The 23,670-nt window shown below is 37.1% G+C and overlaps 1 protein-coding gene across 1 annotated transcript in view; it reads right to left on the minus strand.

Moving 5' to 3' along the window:
- Positions 1 to 23,670, minus strand: part of OXCT1 (3-oxoacid CoA-transferase 1) — a 90,782-nt gene that overhangs the window by 35,869 nt on the left and 31,243 nt on the right. Inside the window, exons 8-13 of the mRNA XM_075526758.1 lie at positions 9,604 to 9,711; positions 6,786 to 6,897; positions 6,197 to 6,291; positions 5,473 to 5,521; positions 2,016 to 2,088; positions 1,168 to 1,243 (exon numbers count right to left, since the gene is read on the minus strand). Of these exons, the coding sequence (XP_075382873.1) occupies positions 1,168 to 1,243; positions 2,016 to 2,088; positions 5,473 to 5,521; positions 6,197 to 6,291; positions 6,786 to 6,897; positions 9,604 to 9,711 (513 nt within the window). The remainder of the gene's footprint in view (positions 1 to 1,167; positions 1,244 to 2,015; positions 2,089 to 5,472; positions 5,522 to 6,196; positions 6,292 to 6,785; positions 6,898 to 9,603; positions 9,712 to 23,670) is intronic.

Raw genomic sequence — 23,670 nt, forward strand, 5'->3', positions numbered from 1 at the left:
AGTTGTGTGACCATAAAACCAGGTTGTGCGATGAGAACATCTAAGGAAGACTGTTTTCTTATGGATTTATCTCCTATGTGCCATATTCCAACCCAGCCATAACCCCTTCACATCCCCTACAATCACTCACACAGAAACCTCTAATAGCCCTTCAGATAGCCCTTTCTCCCACGTCTGCCTGTACAGACCCTGTCTTTGTCCCCTCTCGCTAAAAGCAGTTTATGCTCCAGCCACCGCTCCACGACTTGTGCACTCACAGAGCTGCTGGAGAAGCCGCACAAACTGCTGGGCTCAACTAATGCTTCTCCAAGAGGCAGGACATTCATTTGGGTTTTTTTCCTCCTCTACCCATCCTTCAGTTTTCAAAGACTTTCCTGAGACCTTTAGGATTGCTCAGCCAGATAGAAATATGTCTCATTACCTTAAACCAGGCTAAAAAGAAAATTTATTTCTAGACATCTCTGATACAAACCATATCAGAAAGTACCGTATTGAAAGCCGTTGAAAATATCAAACTTGTAATCCATGTGAAAGATATGTATGTTGTTTAATGTTAAAACATAAACTGTGTTCAAAGAATGGCTTAATGTCATCAGCTGCTGAAATAATACTGAGATTAGCTTATATTTCTATGGTTGAAACCTGTAGCACTATTCAGGTAAATATAATACTATTGCTTCCTTCTAGATGTATTCAAAATGGCAATGCTGTGATCCTTTGACAGGAACACTGAGAAAAATAATACAGACTTTTAAAATAATTTTTTGATGAGCTACATGCTATTTTACACCTTCCTTCAAGTTCTTGCTCCAGGTAGAACTATACAAGGGTTCTCACTCTCAAGAAAAAGCATCAGTCCTCAGCAAAAAAAGGTGACATTTGAAAGGCATAGACCCAAGAGGAAGGAAAAAGGCTTACATAAATGATGTTTTGTTTTTCACAACGCTTAGCACAAGCATAATTTTAGAGGGCTGACTCCTGATAATTGATTGCTTGGTGCCAGCAGTATGCAAGAAAACCTGTTAACCTTAAAGCTGCACATATCCCAATGCTTTGCGCTTCACAACCCCCATTCTGCTTCAGCCCTTTTCTCCTTTGCCTGACCCTCAGCTACATTTATATTTTCCTAAATATAGAGCACTGACAGTAGTACAAACACCTACTTACAGGAATCATCCAGTTGGCCAGGTCACCGTACTTAGACACCTGCATAGCTCCAAGCATTGTCAAATCAACATGGCCTCTGGCAACAGAAAGTGTGTAATTAGCATATCATGTTCAAGTAACAGCCCACAAATCTTAACAAGCTTTTGTTCACATTCTCATTACATCAATATAAAAACAGTGGCATACCACAGAGGTAGCAACCATTTTGTCACACATGTAGTTGGGTTTTTTTCCCCCTCTAGATGTATCACTGATGCAAATTTTTCTGTCTGCCTACTGAGCCTCAAAAATGTTATTACTTTTGTCTGGTTTTGGTTAATTGCATGCACAGAGTCAATCAGCTCTGAACTCATACTTTTAAGTGCACTCCTTCACGTATTTACATACACTCATTATCTTTTCAGAGCCATTAAGATTTAGTGTTTGTTTGCATCCAACCTCCTTCCTGAAAAACAAACAAAAACCAGGTGCAGATGATGAATTTCCATTAGGGAGGTGGAATGAGGATCACAGTTGCAAGCTGAGCAAAGAGAATATACAGCGTGCAAGTACAGATTAGGTACTTGGAAATGACCAAAAAGTAGTTGTTAAAACATAGTTATAAATGTGTTTATATATGGCCAGGTGGTGGTAGACATGAACATCACTATGGTATCTATTAGTTACAGTGGTTTTCTATTTCCAATAGCTAGACCTAGTCCTCTGTAAACCATGACTGATTAAGTCCATGATCATTTTACAGGTTGTTAAATGCTACCCACATTTCAAATAAATACTAATGAATTCAGTCACTGACTCAGTTTATTCTTTTCATGTTTCAAAAGATCAGGGTTTGTGTTGTTACGTACCCTCTTATCATTGCAAATGATTCATCGCTAGAGAAATAGGAAGAACCTGGAAGAACTGTGACTGTCTCCTTACCTGTAAAAGAAATAAGCTATAGTGTGTACACATTTTGTCTCTGACAAATGAAGTCACAGCTATTAAACAAGAAATAAGGTTTTTTTATCAAATTCCTTTGGATTCTGTGCAGCTATGGACCTGATTACACTTACTATTTCACATGTAAACCTAATCAATCATAATGAATTGTGAAGTAGTTTGTTACAGTTTTTAATGATAGGATTGCCTGCTCTTTGACCACCAGCAGCTCCAGGCGATACATCACTGACACCAGAGGCTAAGAAATCTCTGTGGACTTCACCTTTCTGCTCTGCTCACAGAAAAAGTGAGAGGTAACTCTCTTTTGAAACAAAGAAAGAACATCTTCAGGAGACAGGGAGGTTGCAAGGAAGAGTGAGCAGACCAGATTAAACAGTCGAGAGTGATAATGATCTAGAAGACAGAAAAATAAATGACAGATCTAGACTATTCTTGCTTTGTTAAACTGCACAAGAGAATGTGCTTCTATGTGCTGTACTGTTCTCTGCACAGTGCTTGGGTCAAGCAATGGAGCACACATGGAAGCGTCTTATTTTGACTCTCTCCAGAGCCCTCTCTTTCCTCTCCTACCAGCACTTTGAATCAGTTCAAGCAACAACTATGTGTACAGAGCGCCTCTGGAAAGGCATAAGAAACACAGCCAAGGGTGAAATTATAAACCAAGCATGGGAAAATTCAGAGGGGAAAAAAAAAAAAACTTTAGCACCAGCTGACATTGTGAAGAAAAAGTTAGTGTAACAACTAAGGGGAAGAGGCATGAGACATCATTAAACAGTTCCAGAAAACAGGGAAAAAGAGACAATGAGATTAACTAAGACGATGGGAAAAGGCAAGGAAACACTGTAGGAAAGTTAAAATAGACACCTAAGTTACCTGCTTTAATTTATTGAGTTCATCTATATTATATGCCAAGACACTGTATGGAAATTAAAATTTGACACACAAAATAGCATAGAAATAAGGTCATACAAGTGGTCTTGCAGTCAGATCACAAGAATTCACCATGCTAACACCCAGATCTGCTGAGACTGCCTGAATTGTCTTTCCCTACCAGGCACCCACCCAAGGCAGTGGGAAAGACAACAGGGCCTGCAAGCAGCAACACGGAGCGAGAACCCTGGGATAAAGTGACAAGCTAATGCAATGCTGAGAAGAAAGAGACACAAGCTGAGGATCCCAGAATAATGTGACAAGAGCACCATATTACCCACTTCTTGAAAATGCTCTCAAGAAGTCAGTACTTGTAAATATTTCTGCTGTAAGACAGAAGTCTACTGACCAGTGAAGATAAACTTCATGTGAGACATTAAAAAAATGGGACAAACAAAAAAACCCATATGTATTTCAGAGAAATACAATTACATTTGCAGATGAAAATTTGGCAGCAGCCCAAACTGGGAGTGTATTTTGAAAATGTGGACTTTGGGGACTGATATGGGACCATTCCAGCTGATGAATGCGAACAGAATTAAATCCTATTCCTTTGTCATTTAGCTTCTACTTTCTTCACATGGTTTTATAAATTTGGCTGGAAAGCATCTAGAATGGTCTTGATCCAATTTAAGTGTCAGTGGGATTTAGCAGCTTCTGAATGTTTCAGGAATGATAACAATAATAATTTTGGTGATAGAGCTGAGGTTCATCTATTCTGTGTCCTGTCTACTGCAGCTTCAGAGGAAGATGTGAAGGTGCTTAACACTGAATTACCAATACTAGACTAATCTGATTTCCATGTTGCATTCTGACCTCTTAAGTTAGCTTCATCCTTGCAAGATTATCTCTTCAAAAATATTTATCAACCATAAATAACAATTCAAGATCATCTTGACATCCATATAAAAGCACAATAATTTTGCAGAGTATTTATCAAGTTCTTTGATATTTTTTTCCATCACCACTCTGTTAATGTGTTCATTTCTAATGCATCCATATTAGAATTTAAGTTCTAATGTGCATGCATATAATTTCACCTTTTTTAGTAAAGGCTTTTTATTCTAAATAATTTTTCCTCCCAGTGACACCTTCAATTTTTTTTTTTTTTTAAAAACATGTCAATTTCAGTTCAAGCATTAACACAGCTCTCATGTGCCTCTGACATCTTCCTTCATACAGTGTATCACAACAGTTACCTAGCTACTAGTGAAATGCTGGACTCAATTCCGTAATAATTTCTTATTTCAAATCAGAAGATGGCCTTAAATCACTTCTTATTTAAAAGACACCACTGAAACAAGGGCAATAACATAGAAGTATGATAATGGTATCAATTAGTTAAGCCAGGTAGCAAATGCTTCAAGTCAGTGAACAATTGCTGGACTGCACCCTGATATTAAATTAAAAGCTTGTTTGATGTCAGTGCTTTATCTCCTTTGAGTTTTCAGAGTTTAATTGTACTTGCTAACAGCCACTGAGAAAGGTACTGTCTATATAGATACGTACACACCCCTACATATATGAGTATGTATAGATAAATAAAGAAGATAAAATGCATAGGTTTTCCATATGAAAAAACAACTCTAAGATGTCAGCCATGGGTCTATAACCTATACCATTAAAATCAATGAGAATTTATAAGGTGCCAAGGCCTACTTCTGTTTGTCACAACGCAATATATAGGTGTAACTTTACACGGAAACAGGTAGCGGACACAGGCACAACTTTCCATGAAGGAAACAGAAATCAGACCGATGCACTAAACCGTAAAAAGCTTAAGTTTTTACATTGCATGGCTGCTTCTGAGGTGAAATGCTCCAAAACAGCTGGGCAAAAATGGTACATGAGGACCGGCATTCCCCCCCTAAAGTGGCAAAAGCAGCTGCCTGCAGCAGAGCCCTCCAGTGTGCCAGGTCTGTCAGTGTGTGTCTGGGGAGCTCTTTCCCCCAGCCCTGGCTACTGCTCCCTCTCCAAAGGCAAATGAGTTGCATTCCTGGCAACCCACTAGCCAGGAATAAACCAGGCCATTAGACACAGGACGTTTTAAAACATGTGCCAGACATAAATCATTGAAAACCATTTTCTAGAAGACACAAGTTGAAAAGTAGCAGGAAAACAAATCCATATTCGCATATAGGCTTCACAAAACAATCTCACTTCTGAAAAGGAAGAGTTGACCCTTTACTGCCTGGCCTGGAACAGAGTTTCCTTCAGTAGCTACTAAAATGCCTCAAAGCATAAGCTCTCTAACTAGAATATTAAACATCTCCATTGATCAAAACCAACCTTCACTTAAAAGAAGACAAATACATTAATATTTATAAGTAAATAAAACAGGAGTCAGGGTTCAAATACCAACTCAAAAGAAAATGTTTAGATTAACAATGACTAACCATTTTCCACAAATTAAATTTATTTAAAAGATTTTACCTGCATTAATCAGGTCTGGATCTACTTCATTTTCAAGTGGATAAGGACCCTGACAACAACACAGACATACATCAGCTTTATATTACAATACCTTTGAGATACAATTCATAACTGCTTTATTATTTCTAATGCTTATGACTCAAAACAGATCATCACAGACATGCATTTTTTTATCTTTACCAGAACAACATCGCTGATGACATAAGCCACAATTTACATCAACTAACATATCAGGACTGATGGACATATTGTTAGAGGCTGTTTGAATTATTAAATAACCACAAAGTGGGGGGTCTGTTTGGTTTGGGTTTTGGGGGTTTTTTTTGTTTTAACCAAAGTGACAGACATTTTTCACAAAAAGGTATGTAGGTGTAACTTCATAAAGCTCTACAACAGTGAAAATAATGTTCACTTTAAGCCTTATATAAAATTACGTTTGACAAGGCTTACAAGGTTTGGTCTTGCAAACTACTGAAGGTTCTGACTCCTTCCAGCAAAACATGTACTTAAGCACATACTTAACAAAGTAGCACTATAATCCTGAAATGAGCATTTCCTTAAAAACTTCCCTGCACTACAATGAGAATTTTATGATCATGCAATATGGCATATATTTGAATATGATTTTTAGTAAAATTATAATCAAGTTGGGTGTGGGTGAGGAATAAAACCCAGTCACTGCAAAGTAAGTACACTGCAGTAAGTCACCAAGACACATTCTTACCAAACCCAGGACTCCATTTTCACTCTGTAAGTGAACAGTTATGTCTGGACTGATGAAGTTACTGGCCAACAGTGGGATTCCAATACCCAGATTAGCTGAAGAGAATTGGTTAAGGCACAAACAGGAACACACTTACTGCAAACTAGTAAATTAAAAAAGACATCATTGTACTATGATTAGATTAGAACTGTTCTTTTCACAAACACTTTCATTTTTAGTTAGATGCCTCACATTTGCGATGAATTATTTTGCCATTTGGACTGTCTAATTGCATTCTGTCAAATGCGTTACATGATAAAAAACCCACAGTGCAAGTAAGCTTCATTTCCAACGTACGTAACTTTTTCAATAAATTCTTGCAAAACATTCAGCTGCTAACAAACTCTCCAGATTTGCCTGGATGAAAACTCCAGGTACCCTATGTCTTAACATCCCATCTATTTCAATAGGGTGTTAACAAAACAAAAGAATCCCAGGCTCTGGGAAAGACAATGAGCATGGTAATTAATATGTCTTAAACAAAACAGCTGTGGTTGTTACTCTAGTGAGTCCAGTCATCACTTTAACCTATAGCACAGCTGAAGGATACCATACATGCCATCCTCAAACTCTAAAGCAGCCCGTCTGATGATCCTCTCCCTCACATTGTCTCCTTGTTTTTGTTTGGCTTTTGAGTCTTCAGGCTTTCGGATTGATAAGCGCTGCAAAAGAAGTAATCATAAGTAAAGATTAGAATCCAGATTCTTGCTTCTCAAGACAGAAAAGACTGATTTGTGATTGCACTGAGATACTTGTCTAAGAATAATGTTATTTATCCATCTTCTACAAAAAATGACCTTTTATTCTATCCATTCAAGCTTATCTAAGCCAATGGAGTCATCAAATATCCCCAATGATAGCCTTAGAGCAAAATGTTATTTCTTTGTCTGTATTGCCAAGGCTGAGAGAGTACGTGATACATAGACAACTTGTTAATAAGGCACCAAGCATTAGTGCAGATACTAGCAAGTCTGAAATTCATTACCCCAGAGATACCTAAATAGATTTGTAAAATGTCAGCCTAAAATACAAATGCTGCTCTCTTTCTGCATTCATTCAATTCAGTGGTACTATTCTAGATTTATATGCATGAGACAGACAAATACCAGTCATCTAAAGATACTGGGAGCTAAGCAACTAAGTTTTCAAACATAAATGTGTATAATCTTGCATAAATCTGCATGAAGTTGTTTCTCGAGATTTCCTGGCCTTCAGTTGGTGCTTTCTAAATCACATGTAGGTAAAAATGTCATGACATTCAAGAAGTTTGTAAGACCTTTTCTGTAAATTATTGGGGGTTTTTTGTTTACTTAGATTATGTTCTTTGCATATCTCTCCCATGCATATAAAACTGCTCTGGGCAACAACATGTCCTGCACCCCATACGTCTTCAGATCCTTTCCTCCTTCAGGCCACAATGAACACATCAGGCAAAATTATCTTCTGTTCCTTTTCATCACCACAAGAGAATTTTTGCAGTGTCTTTTTTCCCCATGTTGGGAGTCACTTTCCTCTTAGGCAGCCAGAAACAGTCAGTATCAATCCTCTTGAATTTCCCAGCAACTTTCTTTTTATGCCTTGGCTATTTTCTCTAGAATGGCTTTATTTGCGAGTTACGGAAAAAGTAAGAACAATCACAGAGGGTTTCTCTGCAGCTAAGGGAAGGTTTGATAGAAAGTATGACTTGCACTACAGGGACCACGTCTGAGCCAAAATAGGCAGGAACTGCTATTTAAAGTCAGTAAGAATTATGACAGACTAGCTTCTCTATTTTCTTTCCTCCTCATCTCTCCTCTTACCACTTATCATACTCAATGCTTTGATATGTACAGCCACTTCCTTCATATATAATCTTTTATGGAAGAGTAAATAAATCTGCCATTTCCTTCCTATACTTCCATTAATGAGAGGCACCACTTCCAGAATTACAAAATTACACAAACAAAATTAATCTCAGTTACAACTTTGCTGTGCAGTCTACAGTAGCTTCCCCTCTGCTGCCCCCCTTCCTTTTTTTCTTAAGCATATAGGGAAGGGGGCAGTTGACTAGGTAGGTGTTGAATACACTTATGCAGCCAAGCCAAAGAAAATCAGGTGTTTGTATAAAGGTCTTCCCTGGACAGAGAGTCACCTCTTCATCCACTGCTAAGCTGCAATAAGAACAGCAGTTTAATAAATGCAAAATGGATTTCTCTCATGAAAGGTAAAAGTTTTCTGTGAGATATTGCATCCATTCAGGACAAGGAAACAGGCCATTAATTGCAGCCTAACACAACATGCCCAGAGAAAGAAAAAAGGGAAAAAAAAAAAAAAAAAAGAGGTTCAACACATCTGTTTCCAGTCAACTACTCAACAACATGCAATATGCTTTTGCAGAATGAACAGATGGAAGGGGAAAAAAAAAGCTTTTTAACCTTAACTTTCATAAAAGAGTTTACTCAGAAAAAAGGCCTTGTATGACTTTCTAGGACTTTGTGACTTGATTTTAATAATAAAAGTTTATTACAATTTCTTTCAGCACTTTTTTTTTTTTTAAGATTTTTTCCTTGTGTCATATAGCTCCCCCTCCACCAGCTCTTCTGATGACATTTTAAATAATTCCCACCTCCAGAGTATGGAGACACAGGAGAAATACAGAATTTTCAATTGCACTTTAAGAGCATTGTCACATCACCAAAATGAATATAGGGACATAGCCTGAGTGAGGCAAAGCCACAGAAACAAAGAAGAACGATTACATAATCATCATTTTCTTGGATGTTTTCAGTGATGGAATATTACTGCTGCAATTTTTAATAGCTATTGACATCTTTTATTCAGACCAGAAATGCCACTGGCTAAAAAAGTTCCTGATTAAAGAAAAGGAAGGAAAGGTTCCAGGACTTTTGCAATGTAACGTAATTCAATACATGGCACAAAAGGGGCTGAGACTGGCCCTACGTGCCCATGTCAAAAGTCTCCAGTAGAAAAGAAAGTATCTAATTGTCAAAGTCAGCTCTTAGTGTAGGTGTTCCCCTCGGTGTGTCTACAGAAGCTGAACTGAGAGAAGGAAGGAGAACGAAGTAGCATTTTCCATCAAATTTTCAACTGTGTTAAAGCCATACAGGACTACAGGCAGCTGCTCTAAATTATTCAGGGACTGAATCAGAGAGGCTGAGGTAAAAGAAACAAGGCTCAATTCTCAGGCCCCCACCTAACTACTAGCTACCTAAGTACCTACCTAAGCTCCAGTACTTAGCAAAACTTGACAGGTCTTTCTCACAGTATTTTCTCAGTGCTAAGACTTGGTGGCTAAAGTAAAAACCCTCTAAATCCTAAAATACACCCCAAGCTGAAATATGTTGTGACCAAGAAGCTCAGCTACTTACTTCAATTCTCTTCTCAAACTTCTCTCCTTGTATCAGACGATCAACATAGATTTTGGGAACATGAATGTCTTCCGGGGCAAATGCTCCTATATCAACAATTTCTTCCACCTACACAGAGCGAAAAGGGAAAGTGAAAATATTTAGAAAAAAGTATTCAACAAGAGATTTTATTAGCAATTAAGTTCCAAGTATTAAATATACAGTGGATCAAATCAAGAAAATTAAGGAATGGGACAAAAGAGATATACCCTTTAAAATAGGCTATTTTAGATGCTTATCTTTCCTCTTCTTTCAAAGGATATTTCTACATACAAATTGAAAGTAGTTTATGTTTTAACAGCTGTCCTGGTTTCAGGTGAGATAGAGTTAATTTTCTTTATAGTGGCTGGTATGGGGCTATGGGGGTATGGGGCACCACGACACAGCCCAATTTGTATGACCACCTTGAAGAAATATACCATGTATAGTTACAGAGTTGTCTGTACCTACAAATAATTTCCACCCAAAGAGAAGGAAACAATACGCTGTTAATAAAATGTCAGAGTACAAAGCAGAAGTATGAATTTTAAGGATACAAACACAGAAGCTGGCTTGAAGTTTCTCCATAGTGTACTCAAATATAAAATTGAAAACATTTGAACTGTAAGAATTGATTGCAAGAAAGAAGTGAAGATCTAGAAGTCTCTACAGTTAGTGAAACAGATATTCAGCACAAAATGGCACTGATTCACACACAGTACATTTCAAATGTCACCTATTTGGAGCACTACAGACAACAGGGTTTTCTTTCCTTCTACGTCTGAGTTGAGAATGGTCTAGCTGGAGACCTTTGCTATGGCCAGATGCCTGCAGCACAGACCCTCAGCCATGTCTGGTGCTTTCCCTGACAAGTCTCAGGTGCAGAGAGTGCACTCACTCTGCTACAGACACTACTGTCAGAGCTGTACCTGCATCCGACCACAGAGAAAACATATAACGTTAAAGCAATAGGTCGAAGATAACATGTGCAACAATCTACTCAAAACCAAAATAACTAAGTTTCCAAACTGCTTTATCACCAGGAACTAGTTAAACTTTCAGGAATGTCCAAAGTCTAAGAACCCCAAAACAAGACCCAGGGTACAACATATCAGTAGGGGAACATCACTTGGCAGCCATCACCAGTGAATAAACATTAAAGAGCTTAAAATTCAGTTTGACATCCTACTGTTACTGCATGATGTGATCAATAACAAAATCTATAGTACATCTGATAGACAATTACCTTCCTACTGTGCCTTGCAGGGTGACAATAAACAAACAAATCAATCCACCCTAAAAGCAGCAGAGGGAGAGGAAAAATTAACAAACTAAAGACCACAGGATCAGTTTCAGATGCTCCCTAAGAAAAGCCACCCTGGGGTAAACAGACAGGAAGAGACAAGTTGTGAAATCTGTAAGGCAAAGGTGGTAAGGAAGAGGCAGTAACAGCCACAGTGACACCAACCTCAGTGTTCATAGAGCTGAATCACACATCCAGAAAGTCCTTATCCACGAGATAAGGAGAGACAATCAAATCAGTATTTTAAAAATTCAGACTACTGTATTCATGAAAAAACGGTGCAATCACATCCACATCCTATCTCACTTTAAGTTTATTATTTTATACATGAATTTTAAAATTAATATGGAGACCAAGTCAAACACAGGGTAAAATGAAAAAATCCTGAAGCACACAGCTGAAGAACACTGCACTCGGTGCAGTGACTACTATTAGAACATGCTCAAAAGGGAGGAGAAGCAGCAGACAAGACTTTTCAATGAAGCCATACGCAAGCAGATGATCTGCTACCAGCAGAATTCCCAAATTCACCTGTTCTAATTAAATTTGTCTTCACTTATCAGGTGGAAAATTAGGCCTGGGGAATACTAATTGCTACTGATTTGAACTTTCTTATAAAAGAACTACATTTATTTGCTGCAGTAAGTGAGATTATAAAATCAAAATCTTTGCTGGCACAATTCAACCAACTTCAACAGAATTATGCTGTCAGAAAACTTGACACACTGTATCTCTCCCCCCATAGAATACATAGAATAAATAATTTATCCAACAATGAATTGCTGGATTTTGTTATTAGTCACCCCATTCCCTTAATTGGTTAGTATTTTGTCTCTTTGGAAACAGCAGTCAGCGTGATAGCTTTTCCTCACAAGAACCACCAACATAATTATTTATTATTTCCATATATTATCTTAAATGATCTAACACAGGCAAACTGTATTTTGTCCTAGGGATTTCAAATGAGCCTAAGGATCCCTGCAGACTGGAACACCTTTGTGTTCCTAGGCAGCCCCCCACTATTCTTACTGGTGTTTCACTATTTCCATGTTCTACCATTATGTGAAATAAGCATCAAAAGTAATTAAGTATGTTAAAATATCCATATAGCAATAAAACGGCATTTTGAACAGGGATTAAACACATGCATGTAATGTCTGCAAGAATACATATCATCCAGTTCTGCAAGTGAAATTAATCATCATCTTTATATGAAAAAGAAAGGATATGCGCAGGGGAAGTACAAATGTCATCTGATTGCTCCAACTCTCTCTCCCAACTCTGATCACAGGGAACTGGATGATACTCCAGCTGAGACACCATAGACGGGCTGCCAGCAGCCTCCATCAGTATTGCCAGCACTGCCACCACAGATGAAGCTGTGCCAACAGAAGTGAAACCGGGAAATCTGATGGCTATGGGAATCAGCAAATTAACTTTCTGTGACCACTGTAAGACATAACCCAAGCATCTTTCTAGCTAAGAATGACAATGCAAAAATAAATAGTTCCATAGCTGGGCATATTCACTTCCCTTTCAGGTTTCATATTCCTTTACGAGTCTTTTCTGTAACACGTCCACAGCCTAAGCCTCAGTGAGACATGCAGGAGAGCATTCATGTTAATAATTAAAAGGACATGTGTGAGTTTTCTTCCTGTTCTGCTCTCTGTCTTATTTATCCTTCTGTTCTTTCTTGTCTCTACTTACCTTGCCTCAGGCTTTATTTTGTCATGTACAGAAGAACCCCTGTAAACGTCAAAAAACATGATATGGCATCCCATCCAAGAGACACAAAGTCTAGCAAAGCATAAGGAGGAAACTAATCAGGGCAGACCACCTCCTGCACTTCTTTTAATTAGCAAACCAAAATACTCTGGTATCATTTAGATTGCCTTGATCACACGTGTTCATTTTAAATCTTGACTTCATCAATGTGCTAGAAGATAGAAAATGTTTACGTCTTTGCTATGCAGGTAAAGAGTAACTTCAAGAGACCATATGGTCTGAGTTCCCTCTTCTGGGAAGGCTCTGATGCATGATTCAAAAATCCTTTCATTGTTTCAAGAGTTTCACACTATTAGTTTTCTTCCTGGGTATAAATGTTCTTGCAAATCTTGTCTGATTGCTGACAATGGGAGCAGAATGAGTAAATTCAATCATTTCTGAATACTGGTTTATCTGCAAGTATGCCCAGAACATAAAAGCTGTTCTCTGCTATGATTCACAAGAGCCTTCTGCCATTCCTTTTGGTATCAGCACTCATAGAATCAATGGTCATTTGTTTCACTTCCTTCTGTAATTTACATCTACTTTTCCCTTTTAAAGTAGTTTGATTTATTTTTGCTTATGGAAATTCAGCTACTCCTCTATAGTTTTATCTCAGAATTTCTGAAGGCTCCACAGAGAGAAAGGGAACCTCGCAGGCTATGGACTTCCAGTAAGAAAGATAAAGAACTCCCATTCTTGACCAAAAATTGGCACGGAAATTAGAATGACACAACTATTCATGCCAAAACACTTGAAACTAAAAAAGCCTTTCCTTTGAGTATGTACCTTTTAACCTATTTCTGCAGCCTAATTAGGTCCTTTATGATACGTGAAATGTTTTCTGCTGTTTTAGTTTTAAATCTCAGTTTTCATAAAACTAAGCTATAACCAGAAATGACAATATAATCCCTTATTATGGGGGAAAAAAAAAAAATTGAAAATGTACATGTGTGGGTGGGTGAGAGAGAGAAAGAGACTCGGGGGGAGAGAAAGCTTAACAAAACCTATGCATTTTTAAGTAGCTTATTTTTACACTGGCTTTATTAAATCTCGCTATCACTATCTTAATTATCTTAGTACACTTCGGTTCTTCAAACTGAAATACTAAAAATACCCAGCAGAACATAAGTAGAATAAAACATTACAACTGGTCAAATGTCCAAAACAACAGAAGAATGAAATCAAATTTAGCCCCTTAGATGCTCAAAATAAACTCATTAGAGCACTTCTTCAGTTCACTGCTGGAAGAGTCAGGATGTCACTGCAAAATTCATTGTAACATTTATAAAATCATAGGAAGTTAAAAAAAATTTTAAAAACACAATAACGGCTATGAGGAAAAGTTACATGTGTCTGGTTCACTCAAGATCACAGAAACTGTGATCAACCATTCCTCATGGCTAATGACAAACAAGAAAAAAAAAGTCAGTCTTAATTTTAATTGTTTAGACTGAATTTCACAAAAAGCTTTGACATTGTAAAACAGTGGAATACACTCTGAAAACAGGTCACTGGAAATTAAGAACACACTATACAAACTTACTGGGCTACAAGAAAGAGCAAAGCAGGTTACAATTTACTCAGTTCTGCCTGCATGCAGGGGGATGAAACAGACCATCTTCTGAGTTCATTTCTGTCCTTTTCTGACTCTCAGATCAGCCAGAGCATGAAATTTCTACTCTTGCCAAACTCCTATGGTAATGAAATGACAGTCAGTCAACAGACATCCTGAAGAAGGGACTTTTACAACAATTTCAAAAAGCAAGCAACTACCAAGTAATCTGATAAAGCCACATCTTGGTCAATAATCACCATGTTATGCTCACATCAGACTTGGAATAAATGTCTTCATAAGCATACTGAGGGTCAGGGGAACCATAAAAATCTGTAAACTCCAGATCTGTTAGAGAACCTTTAGCCTAGTGAGACTAATCTGGGTCACACTGAAGGTCCATTTAGTCCAGTAACCCTTCTTCTTGGCAAAGAACAGGAGCTTAAAAGACAGCGTGGTACTTCTGGTTATATTCTCCCAGCTTCTAGCAATGTGCAGTTTTATGATGTCCTTAGTCAGTGGTTGGACATAGACCACCATGCTTCATAGCTTCTGATGGACCATGAACTTGTCTAATAGTTTTCTTGGAACCCAAAAGACTCTATTATTGCATTTCTACAATTTAACTAGTATGAAAACCATTTTTCATTATCTCTTGTAATTTCACTGTGTGCTTCTTTCTCTTTGCCATACAGGAATAGCACGCAGCTGTTCTTTATTTGCCTGTTCCATACCAATGAAGATCCTATGTATCTTCATATTTTTTCCTGGTTTCTAGATGACTGTTATCCTCTGTGAACACCACAGAGAAAACCAGTGAGGTGTGTTGCCAATATGTCATATCTGATCATTAGGGAAGCAAAGCTGACATAAATCTCCCAGGTTTGTCTCCAGGTTTTTCATCATGTGGCTACAGATACTTATAAATTAGGAGCCCCTGCTAGATTACACTCATTTCACTTTTGTTCTAAATCTCAATTACCTCCACTTCTAGTTGCCTCAAGCTTAATCTCTTCTCTCACACTTCTCTGCACCTGCTGCCTGTTTCCTCCAACCACCCCTTTCCATTCCACGCATTCAACCTCTTCCTCCATGCTGTATGGTTGACAGCAAAGAAGAAAACAGACTGCACTAGATTACCTGCTCTAGGTACTCATGCATAGCAGTTCTGGGATAACAACTGGAAAGAAAAGAGGAAGCATACTTGGTTATCTTCAAAAACTATCTATATGTAAAGCTGTGTGCATGCATGAAAGAATATGAAAAATTTAATCACCAGCCTCTGAAAAAGTTCTACCACATACATAGAACTACACTTCTTCAGACATTTTTAAGCTAGTCACATTTTAGCACAGCCAGGATACACGATATTCTTAAGTTTCAAGAATATATTTGAAGTCAGAAGATACTGAAATTTCTCAAAGGAATAATCCTAAGAAAATAACATTCTCAAAACAATGTATTTTCACCTTTTTTAATTTTTTCTGATAACTGGGCAGTTTTACCCAAAATAAAAACTCATTTAGGCAGACTCACTTAAACCACAATAGAAGTGATTTTATGAAAGAGTACCTACTTCAACAATAAATGCCTGCTACAGCTGTGCCTATAACTACGTACTGTAAAAATGTATTCTATAAGTATAAACTGAAACTTGCAGGTTTTTCCTCAAGATGTTTGCAAAGTAGATAGTGAAGAAAAAGCAAAGTCTGCTAACTATTATTGGTTACTGAAGTTACTCCATTAACTTGATAATTGCTTGTTTGATGATTTGCACAAATACGTCTATATAATTCTATATGCACCAAAAAGTGAAAGTGATAAACGATAGCTGTTTTCTTGCTTCCTTAAATTCATTCATTTGGATTTTACACTATTTTTCTACTGTGAAATTACCTGAGTTAAAAGTATGAGAGATTACTTTAAGATCCAGCAACCTACCAGTCCCAGTATTACCAACGAACCTCCTGCAGCAGGGACACCTAAAGAGTGATTCCTTCCTAAATCCTTCTTAAAATGTGGTTGTTTTGATATAAGCCATCAGTGAACTCATGCTGGTCATGATCACATTTTGTGACTTGTGCTTTCTTGATGAAATGAGGTGATTTCATAGTGCTCAGTGCTTATTTTTACTATACTCAACTGGATGATAGTAGTGACAACAAAAATGGGCACATAATTATGGTCTTACCTTTTAATTATAAAGTGCTCAATTTGTATTCGTTACCTAAGTTCTTAACACAAAATGAAACATAACCACCCAGACGGAATATAATATAAAACTGCCTTCTCAGATCTGGAAAAGGGAATTTTGGAAAACATTTTTTTGGATTACATTATGTAATTATTTTTCAATCAAATAATTAAAATAATGGCAGAAGAGCCAGAAGAAAACAAACAAACCCCTCACAGTCAATGAACATAGTCTTCATTTGTTAAGGGCTAGCTAATGGCAAAAGAACCTGCTTAACCTGTACTAGGTACCTCTGCGGAATAAGGTAACTGACCACATCGCAAACCCTTCCACTCCAGAACAGAATAGCTGCTAACTATGTTAACCCTACTGGAATGATATCATTTAACATTTTTGCAAACAAAATGTACATTGCTTTAAATATATTATTCCGTACTTCATTGCTTATTTTCAACATACATTAGATTGAAAGCCTTTGAACTGATTAGACGGTAAAAATAAGTAACTGACTTTTTAATTAAAATTATTCACATATTATCAAGACGAATTGAAATCTAAAAAAAAATTAGCTTTAATCGCAACAAAAGATTTTATTTTCTTACTCATATCAGAGAAATGACAAAAGAAAAGAGACTGAAAGAGATCTCATCTCCTATGCATTCAAAGAAATGTAACTTAAAGGTCAGGAGATAAATTTAAGCTTTACTTTCAGAAATTAACTAAGAGGAATTTAAGTACTGAAGGTAGAGGTAGAAAAGTAAAAAAAAAAAAAAAATTTTTTTTTAAATTAAAAAATCAGAGATTTAATTGCACCATCCAAAAAGGAATTCTTTGTATTTTCTAGGCTATGCAAGTCCAACTAAACCACCCTCAAATTCAAGGAATACCTGTAACTAAGGATCAGACCAGAGCATGCTAAGCAGGAGACATATAGGAAGGTAATCAGGGTAAAACAATATATTAGCAGCTATTTTGTAACAAATTATGTTGCTAGTTCTTTCTGGTAAGAAAAAGAAACCCCACAGGTATTTCAATAAAGGGGACAAAAAGACACATAATCTCGAAATGGCACTTTATATGCACACATGTATTAGTTATCCTCCTTCTTTCAGAAGTTCATTACAGACAGTGGTAGTTTACAAAGATTTCTGGAAGCTACTTTACATGCTACCACTTTCTTTCTCAATGAGGGATCAGTGTGGTCCATTTCACCTTCAAAATCATAGCAGACATCCCCAAACCCCAAAATATTCAGGATCAACAAAAATTCTCCACAGTGTTAAGGAAGAAGGTACTCAGAGTATTTTTCAAGGAAAGGATTGAAAGAAAGAAAACAACTGATGGCAGTAAGTCATGTGGCTTAAAGACTTTCAACAGATTAATCAGAAACCACAGGAATGTGGGTATCAAGAGATTTTAAGTAAAAAAGTTCAAGAAAAATAGAACTTTTCTTACATTTAATCATTATCCTTCCTGAAAGCTGCCTGGAAAGGAGAGCACTAGACATGCATGGAAATAAAAAATAATATTTTTAGTTCTGTGAAGCACTTTATTCTTATTTGACGCTGAAGCTGAACATGTTAAATCAGTTCTTCACACCACAAAAATAAAAGCTTTTGCTTATCACAGCCTAATGAGAAAATTCTGATTTCCTTCCCTCTAGCAACAGTGAAAAATTGTCTTTAGCACACCTGATATTCAAAGTCATAACAAGTATGACCTCTAATCTCCTGATCATACCAGGTTTTCTATTCTCTCTGTATTTATTAATCAGGAGGAATAATCACTGAAGCACATCAAGCCAATACCAATTGGCTTAAAATTCCCAATAGAACTCTTACACAACTTATTTAAACTGTTTTTTATATAAACTGTTTGGCTGTTTTTTTACCAGCCCTTTCAAAATAGAAATACATTAATAATAGGTTTCTTTGCTGTCTCTGATTCCTCTGAATTGTTGAAAGAAAAATTCAGTGCTCTCATAAACCTTCACAGTCATTTAGCAATTTTTGTTCTTCTTGTGTCTGAAAGTCTAGGCGATGTCTTGAAGTGGGTGGTTCAGTGGCCAACTTCATATAACTCATCTGGTTCTCCCCTTTCCCATAAGCCTCCTGGCAGATGTCTAAATCAGATACATTTGGTTAGCGTATGTTCAACCTTGATGGAATCTGATGGAATCTGTCACAAACAGCAATTCATTTGTACTTGTATGATGACTCAATTTAGTCCCTTAAATCTGGAGTTTCTTAAAATTCCAAATTATTTCTAATTTTGAACGAATGAAGCACATCTACCATCACATTTCTGTAAAATTTAAGACCAAAACCATGTAAAAATAGCTTTTCTCAATGAAGGAGAAACTGAGTGCATACATAGCTCAGGAAAATCAAGGGATAATCTACTTTGGTGTGCATGAGGGGACAGGAGTCTTTTCTAGTGGCAACAGCAAACAAAATGCACATAACCCCTCCTAAATGCCTTACAGGAGGTGAGCAAACACCACAGCATCAAGAAGGTGCTGCTGTCCAGGCTAGGAAGCCTGTTTCTCAACTGGCCTCATCCCAAAATATTATAAAAGCTACAAGACTTTTCAAAATACACACACACAAAAAACCAACAAAAAAACCCAACAAAAAACCCCCGAACAGCACAAAGGAAAAGAAACAAAGGTGCATAAGAACTCACCTAATTCACTTAAAGAACAAGGAAGAACCATGAGACATCAGTATAACTTCCATCAGCCTGGAATTCAAATAGGCAAAAATTCTGGCATAAAAATGCAAGTATCTATTTTGAAGGCATTGTGGGGCAAAATGGAACCTGAAACTATTTTTATTGAGAAATTTAGTTTCCTTAAAAAACTGATTGCTAGATGTGTTTGTATCTTCATTTGCTGCTCTTGATGCTCAGAGTGTTTGAGAAATTCAGCACGTTGAGAGCCTGGGGGCACAAGTGCTCCTTAGTGCATTGCTTACACAGCCAGTTGGCTACATACCTCCCCCATTTTGATCAGGAATATATCCCAGCTCTCCTCTTTGCTTTTCCCCGCTTCTTTCAACAAGAAGAAAAAACTGATATAATACATTTGACTTATTCCAAAGGTTAACAAAAAAGAGTAATGTGCCTGTTTTTCTATAATAAAAAAACCAAAACACCTGTTTAAACATGAAGTTGTTTTAAGATTTGTTTAGCTATCGCTTTCTCCAGCTTAATCACAAGTGGCAAACTAAGGAATTTAGTATCTAATTCATGGGAATATCAATGGGACTGCATTTCCACACACTGGACTTCATGAGCGTGGGTTTTCTATAAAGCAATTTAACACAGTTTTGGAAAAAAACAGAAGACTAGGCAACTTTCAAATAAACTCCAGGAAACTGGGAGACAGAAATAGAAAACTACCCTGTGGTCTTCATCCATTCTTTTACCATATTCTGCAGCCTGAAAAATCAGCATGATTTGAAGTCAAGACAGTCTGGCTGTCTCAGTCCTTTACTTCTCTTTAAATCCTCACTTCCTTCACTGAATAATTCTATCCTATAGCATTTGCAGGGAAGAATGCTGCAAGAGAAGACTAAAATCTGAGCTATTGATTCAAATGATTACTCCAAAATTCTCACTGCAGCAATACTTACAAGGCTGCAGCTTTTCAAATCTCAGTATTTTGGCCACCTGAAAAAATGCATTTGTTTCATGTCAGTAGGCAATTACTCACATTGTGAACTTTTTGGAAGATTTTCAGTCTGAATGTCAAATCTTTCTCATTTTGTACTAGAAATCTCCATCAGACATGTTAATAGCACAGAAAACAAATTATTGCTTTAAGACATATAAATAAAAGTATATATGCATATAAATTCCTTGAATCATGGCTAAAAATCTCTGTACCATCTTTTCAGTGATATAATAATCATGTGTAATTTAAAATGCAAAGACTGATAAATCACCGATTGATTGATTAACACATCTTACACACAAAGCAGGGCATAAGAATTATCATTAATTTATTGTACATATTACTACATACAATGAAAATTTCAATCTAGAGTATTTTAAATCCAATTAATTTTCAAATTCTCATGACACAGGACACGAGTACTGTTAATGAAATATACTTCAAAAGCACAGTATAAAAGGCTTCCTACAAATTGTTATGAAAAAACCTAAATTTAGCTTTAGGAGCAAACAGAGGCTTTCCATCAGTTTCCCCAGCACACTGACTTCCTGGCAATCTGCAGTATCTACTGCTCAATCATGGACTTGCTTTAGCTTGTTCTTTTTGAATGTCATATTTGTTCTTAACATATGTGACAAGGATAAAAGGATTTTTCTTCACTGAAGATTATATTCACATCTGCAATGAATTTCTGAAGCTGAATGCTGAGAAAGCTAATGATACTCATTCAAGAAAGTTTAGAAAAGAATAAAATATAGGAGACAGATAAAAGAAAACCAAGTTCAAATCTTCCAGTACAATGTTGTGTGTAGATAAAACTATCTGAACAGCAGTCAGCAACAGTTTGATCTGATATTAATTTTAACCACTTAACATTCACTACTCCAGCAATGAAGTGCCAAATCTGAACCCACATAATTAGGGGTTATATATATATTTTATATAAATATATTAAAAAATATAATAAATACATAAATATAATACAAATATAAAAGAAAAGCAACCATAGGAAAAAAAAGCCACAAAACCACATTGCTAAATTAACAATTAAAGAAGTTTATTCCCCTGAAAATCAGGAGCATGTTAACTAAAAAGAACTACCTTATGAACTCCCTTCTTGTCCAGTCTATTCCAGTGCTTCTCAAATCATCATAAGATGGTCTGCACAACAGCTATAAAAATGTTTGTTTTTCTGTTCTGTCATTTAATAAATGCACACACAGAAGCAAGGAATCAAATACAATGAAAGGAAATAAAAACAACAAAAGAGCATTCAAGTCTGGGGGTGGGCTTCTTTTTGGCAAACTAAAATTACTGTGGCAATGGTGTGCAAATGTTTCTAGGAGTTGCTTTTCCAAATCAGTACTAATAGTCCCTGGATTTCAGTTCCAATCCTTCTCTGACTTGTTCTTTAACCTTCTATGACTGGTGCCATAATAGCCACCAAACTGCTGTTTAACATTGCTGAATACTGAAGCAGAAAAGTCATCAAACACTTCAGCCTTCTTTGTACTCTGCATTGGTAATTTTACTTTCTTCATTGAGCGGTCAAGTATCAATGTCCTTGGTCTCCCAGCCCACTATGTATGTACCTTTAGAAAGATTTCTTGTTACTTTCAAGTCTTCTTTATTTTGTACTGGGCTGGAGATTTCTGAGTTTGCTCCTACGAGCTTAAGCTTTTTTGTTTGTTTGGGGGTTGTAATGATTAGCCTCAGACATCTGACCTTGGCCTCACTTTCTGTCATTTTTCTTTTCTGTGTTTGAGATTGCAATGATTGTGATCAAGGTCAAACTCCTACTGCTCTTCCAATGCTTTCTCCATGTTGGAAAAGTTTATTCTCAAGCTCTTAACACAGTCTTTCCCTAACTTCATTTCTTCTTAACTATACCTCCCAGAAGCCTTCATCTACCAAGTCTTTGAGCTCATGAAATCAGTCTTCCTAAGCGGCATTCCTGATATTTTGCCATTTTGCTTTCTATGCTTTCTAAGGATTATGAGCTTGCATTTCATAGTTACTCTCCCACAAGTGTTCACTCAAATCTTTCACCTAAGGTTCCTTTGGGAAAGGATATTGTAATGTCTATACTCTATAATTGGGTTATCTAAATTCAGATCCACAAGCATCTCTGATTCAGGATTTTGCCAAAACCTAGGCATGTCAATCCAATCATGCAGTCAAAAGCCCTGACTAACCACCTAGATGTTTAAGATGCAAAGACTGCCATACTTATACTAATAATATATATTTTTATATATAACATATATATTCTGCATCTATTATACTAATATATTATGGCAGCTAGAATTCTACCGTCACTTGTGCCAAAAGATGCTGATAAGGTGGCAGGACTAAGCAGCTCAGTGTCCATCTTTTGCCAAATGGCATTCTCAAACAAAACATTCCCCCACTGCAGATCCTTGGGACACCCCCTCAGCAACCATCCCCTGAGCACACACGGAGTGATCACTGAGCATTAAACAACACTGAAAAAGGCTACGGCAACACAACAGCTCAGTGGTTACAGCATTTGCACAGAAGGACCTCAATTCTGTATACTTCTTGGCCTCAAATCCTGATCTGTGGTTTCCCCGAAACACATCCTAATGCAAAGTCTGTGCCCATCCCAAACCCAGAACCACTTCCTGTAGCAGGGTTCAGTTTAGAGTTCCATGGCTGGGGCATGCAGGCAAGGAAAAAGATTCTTTTAGATTATTTTTCCACTTTAAAATAGTACTTACAGGCTTTTTCCAGTAAACTGTCACTGTGCAAAAACCTTGAAGAATTCCTCAGAACAGAGCTATGCATCTGAGGAAAGTTTTGCCGTTGTTAAAGCACTTGGAGGAATAGACACCAAAAAAAAAAGGTTCATTTTCCAGTTTCCTCAATAAAACACAATGCCATGATTTAGCATAGATAACAGGATACAAATAGCTTATTTCAGTCTGTTTCTGTCCCTTAGTGCAGTGCAGTTCATTGTACCTGAGATAATGGTGCTCACTGACGTGGCTGTGTTGTTACTAGGCAACCAGAGATAAAATGCAGGGTTTAATGATTTTTATTGAATGCATTTTTATGAAAAAGTACACTCTCTTTTTCCCTCCCCTGATATTATTTGAGGTGGAAATGCTGTTTACACAGGGAGATATATTTAGCCATCCTCTGCAACCTGAGCAAGAAAATTATTCAAACTGGATATTCAAAACAGCCAGTCAATAAATATTTCTAAGCATATTGGCTATTACCACTATCAATCTCTTACATCATGGCAGTGGCTGAGATCTCAAACCACTTCACCAGGGACAAGTATTCAGTAGGTCTCACAGCAGAGAATAACAATGGCAAGAAAACAGACAACAGCTCAGGGACGTTTGCGGCTGTTACGGATGTTTATGTACTCCCCCATGGCAGAGAGCAAGAGCCCAAACCTATATCACCCTTCACGTCTCCCATGCTGTCATGACACACACACCTGGCAAGGTCACACCATGTTTTTTCCTGTGGCTTTGGGTTGCCTCGATTCTCTCCAAAAAAGAGGAGTCATCATGAAAAGCTGT

This window comes from Mycteria americana, chromosome Z (assembly GCF_035582795.1).
Source record: "Mycteria americana isolate JAX WOST 10 ecotype Jacksonville Zoo and Gardens chromosome Z, USCA_MyAme_1.0, whole genome shotgun sequence".
Classification (NCBI taxonomy): domain Eukaryota; kingdom Metazoa; phylum Chordata; class Aves; order Ciconiiformes; family Ciconiidae; genus Mycteria; species Mycteria americana.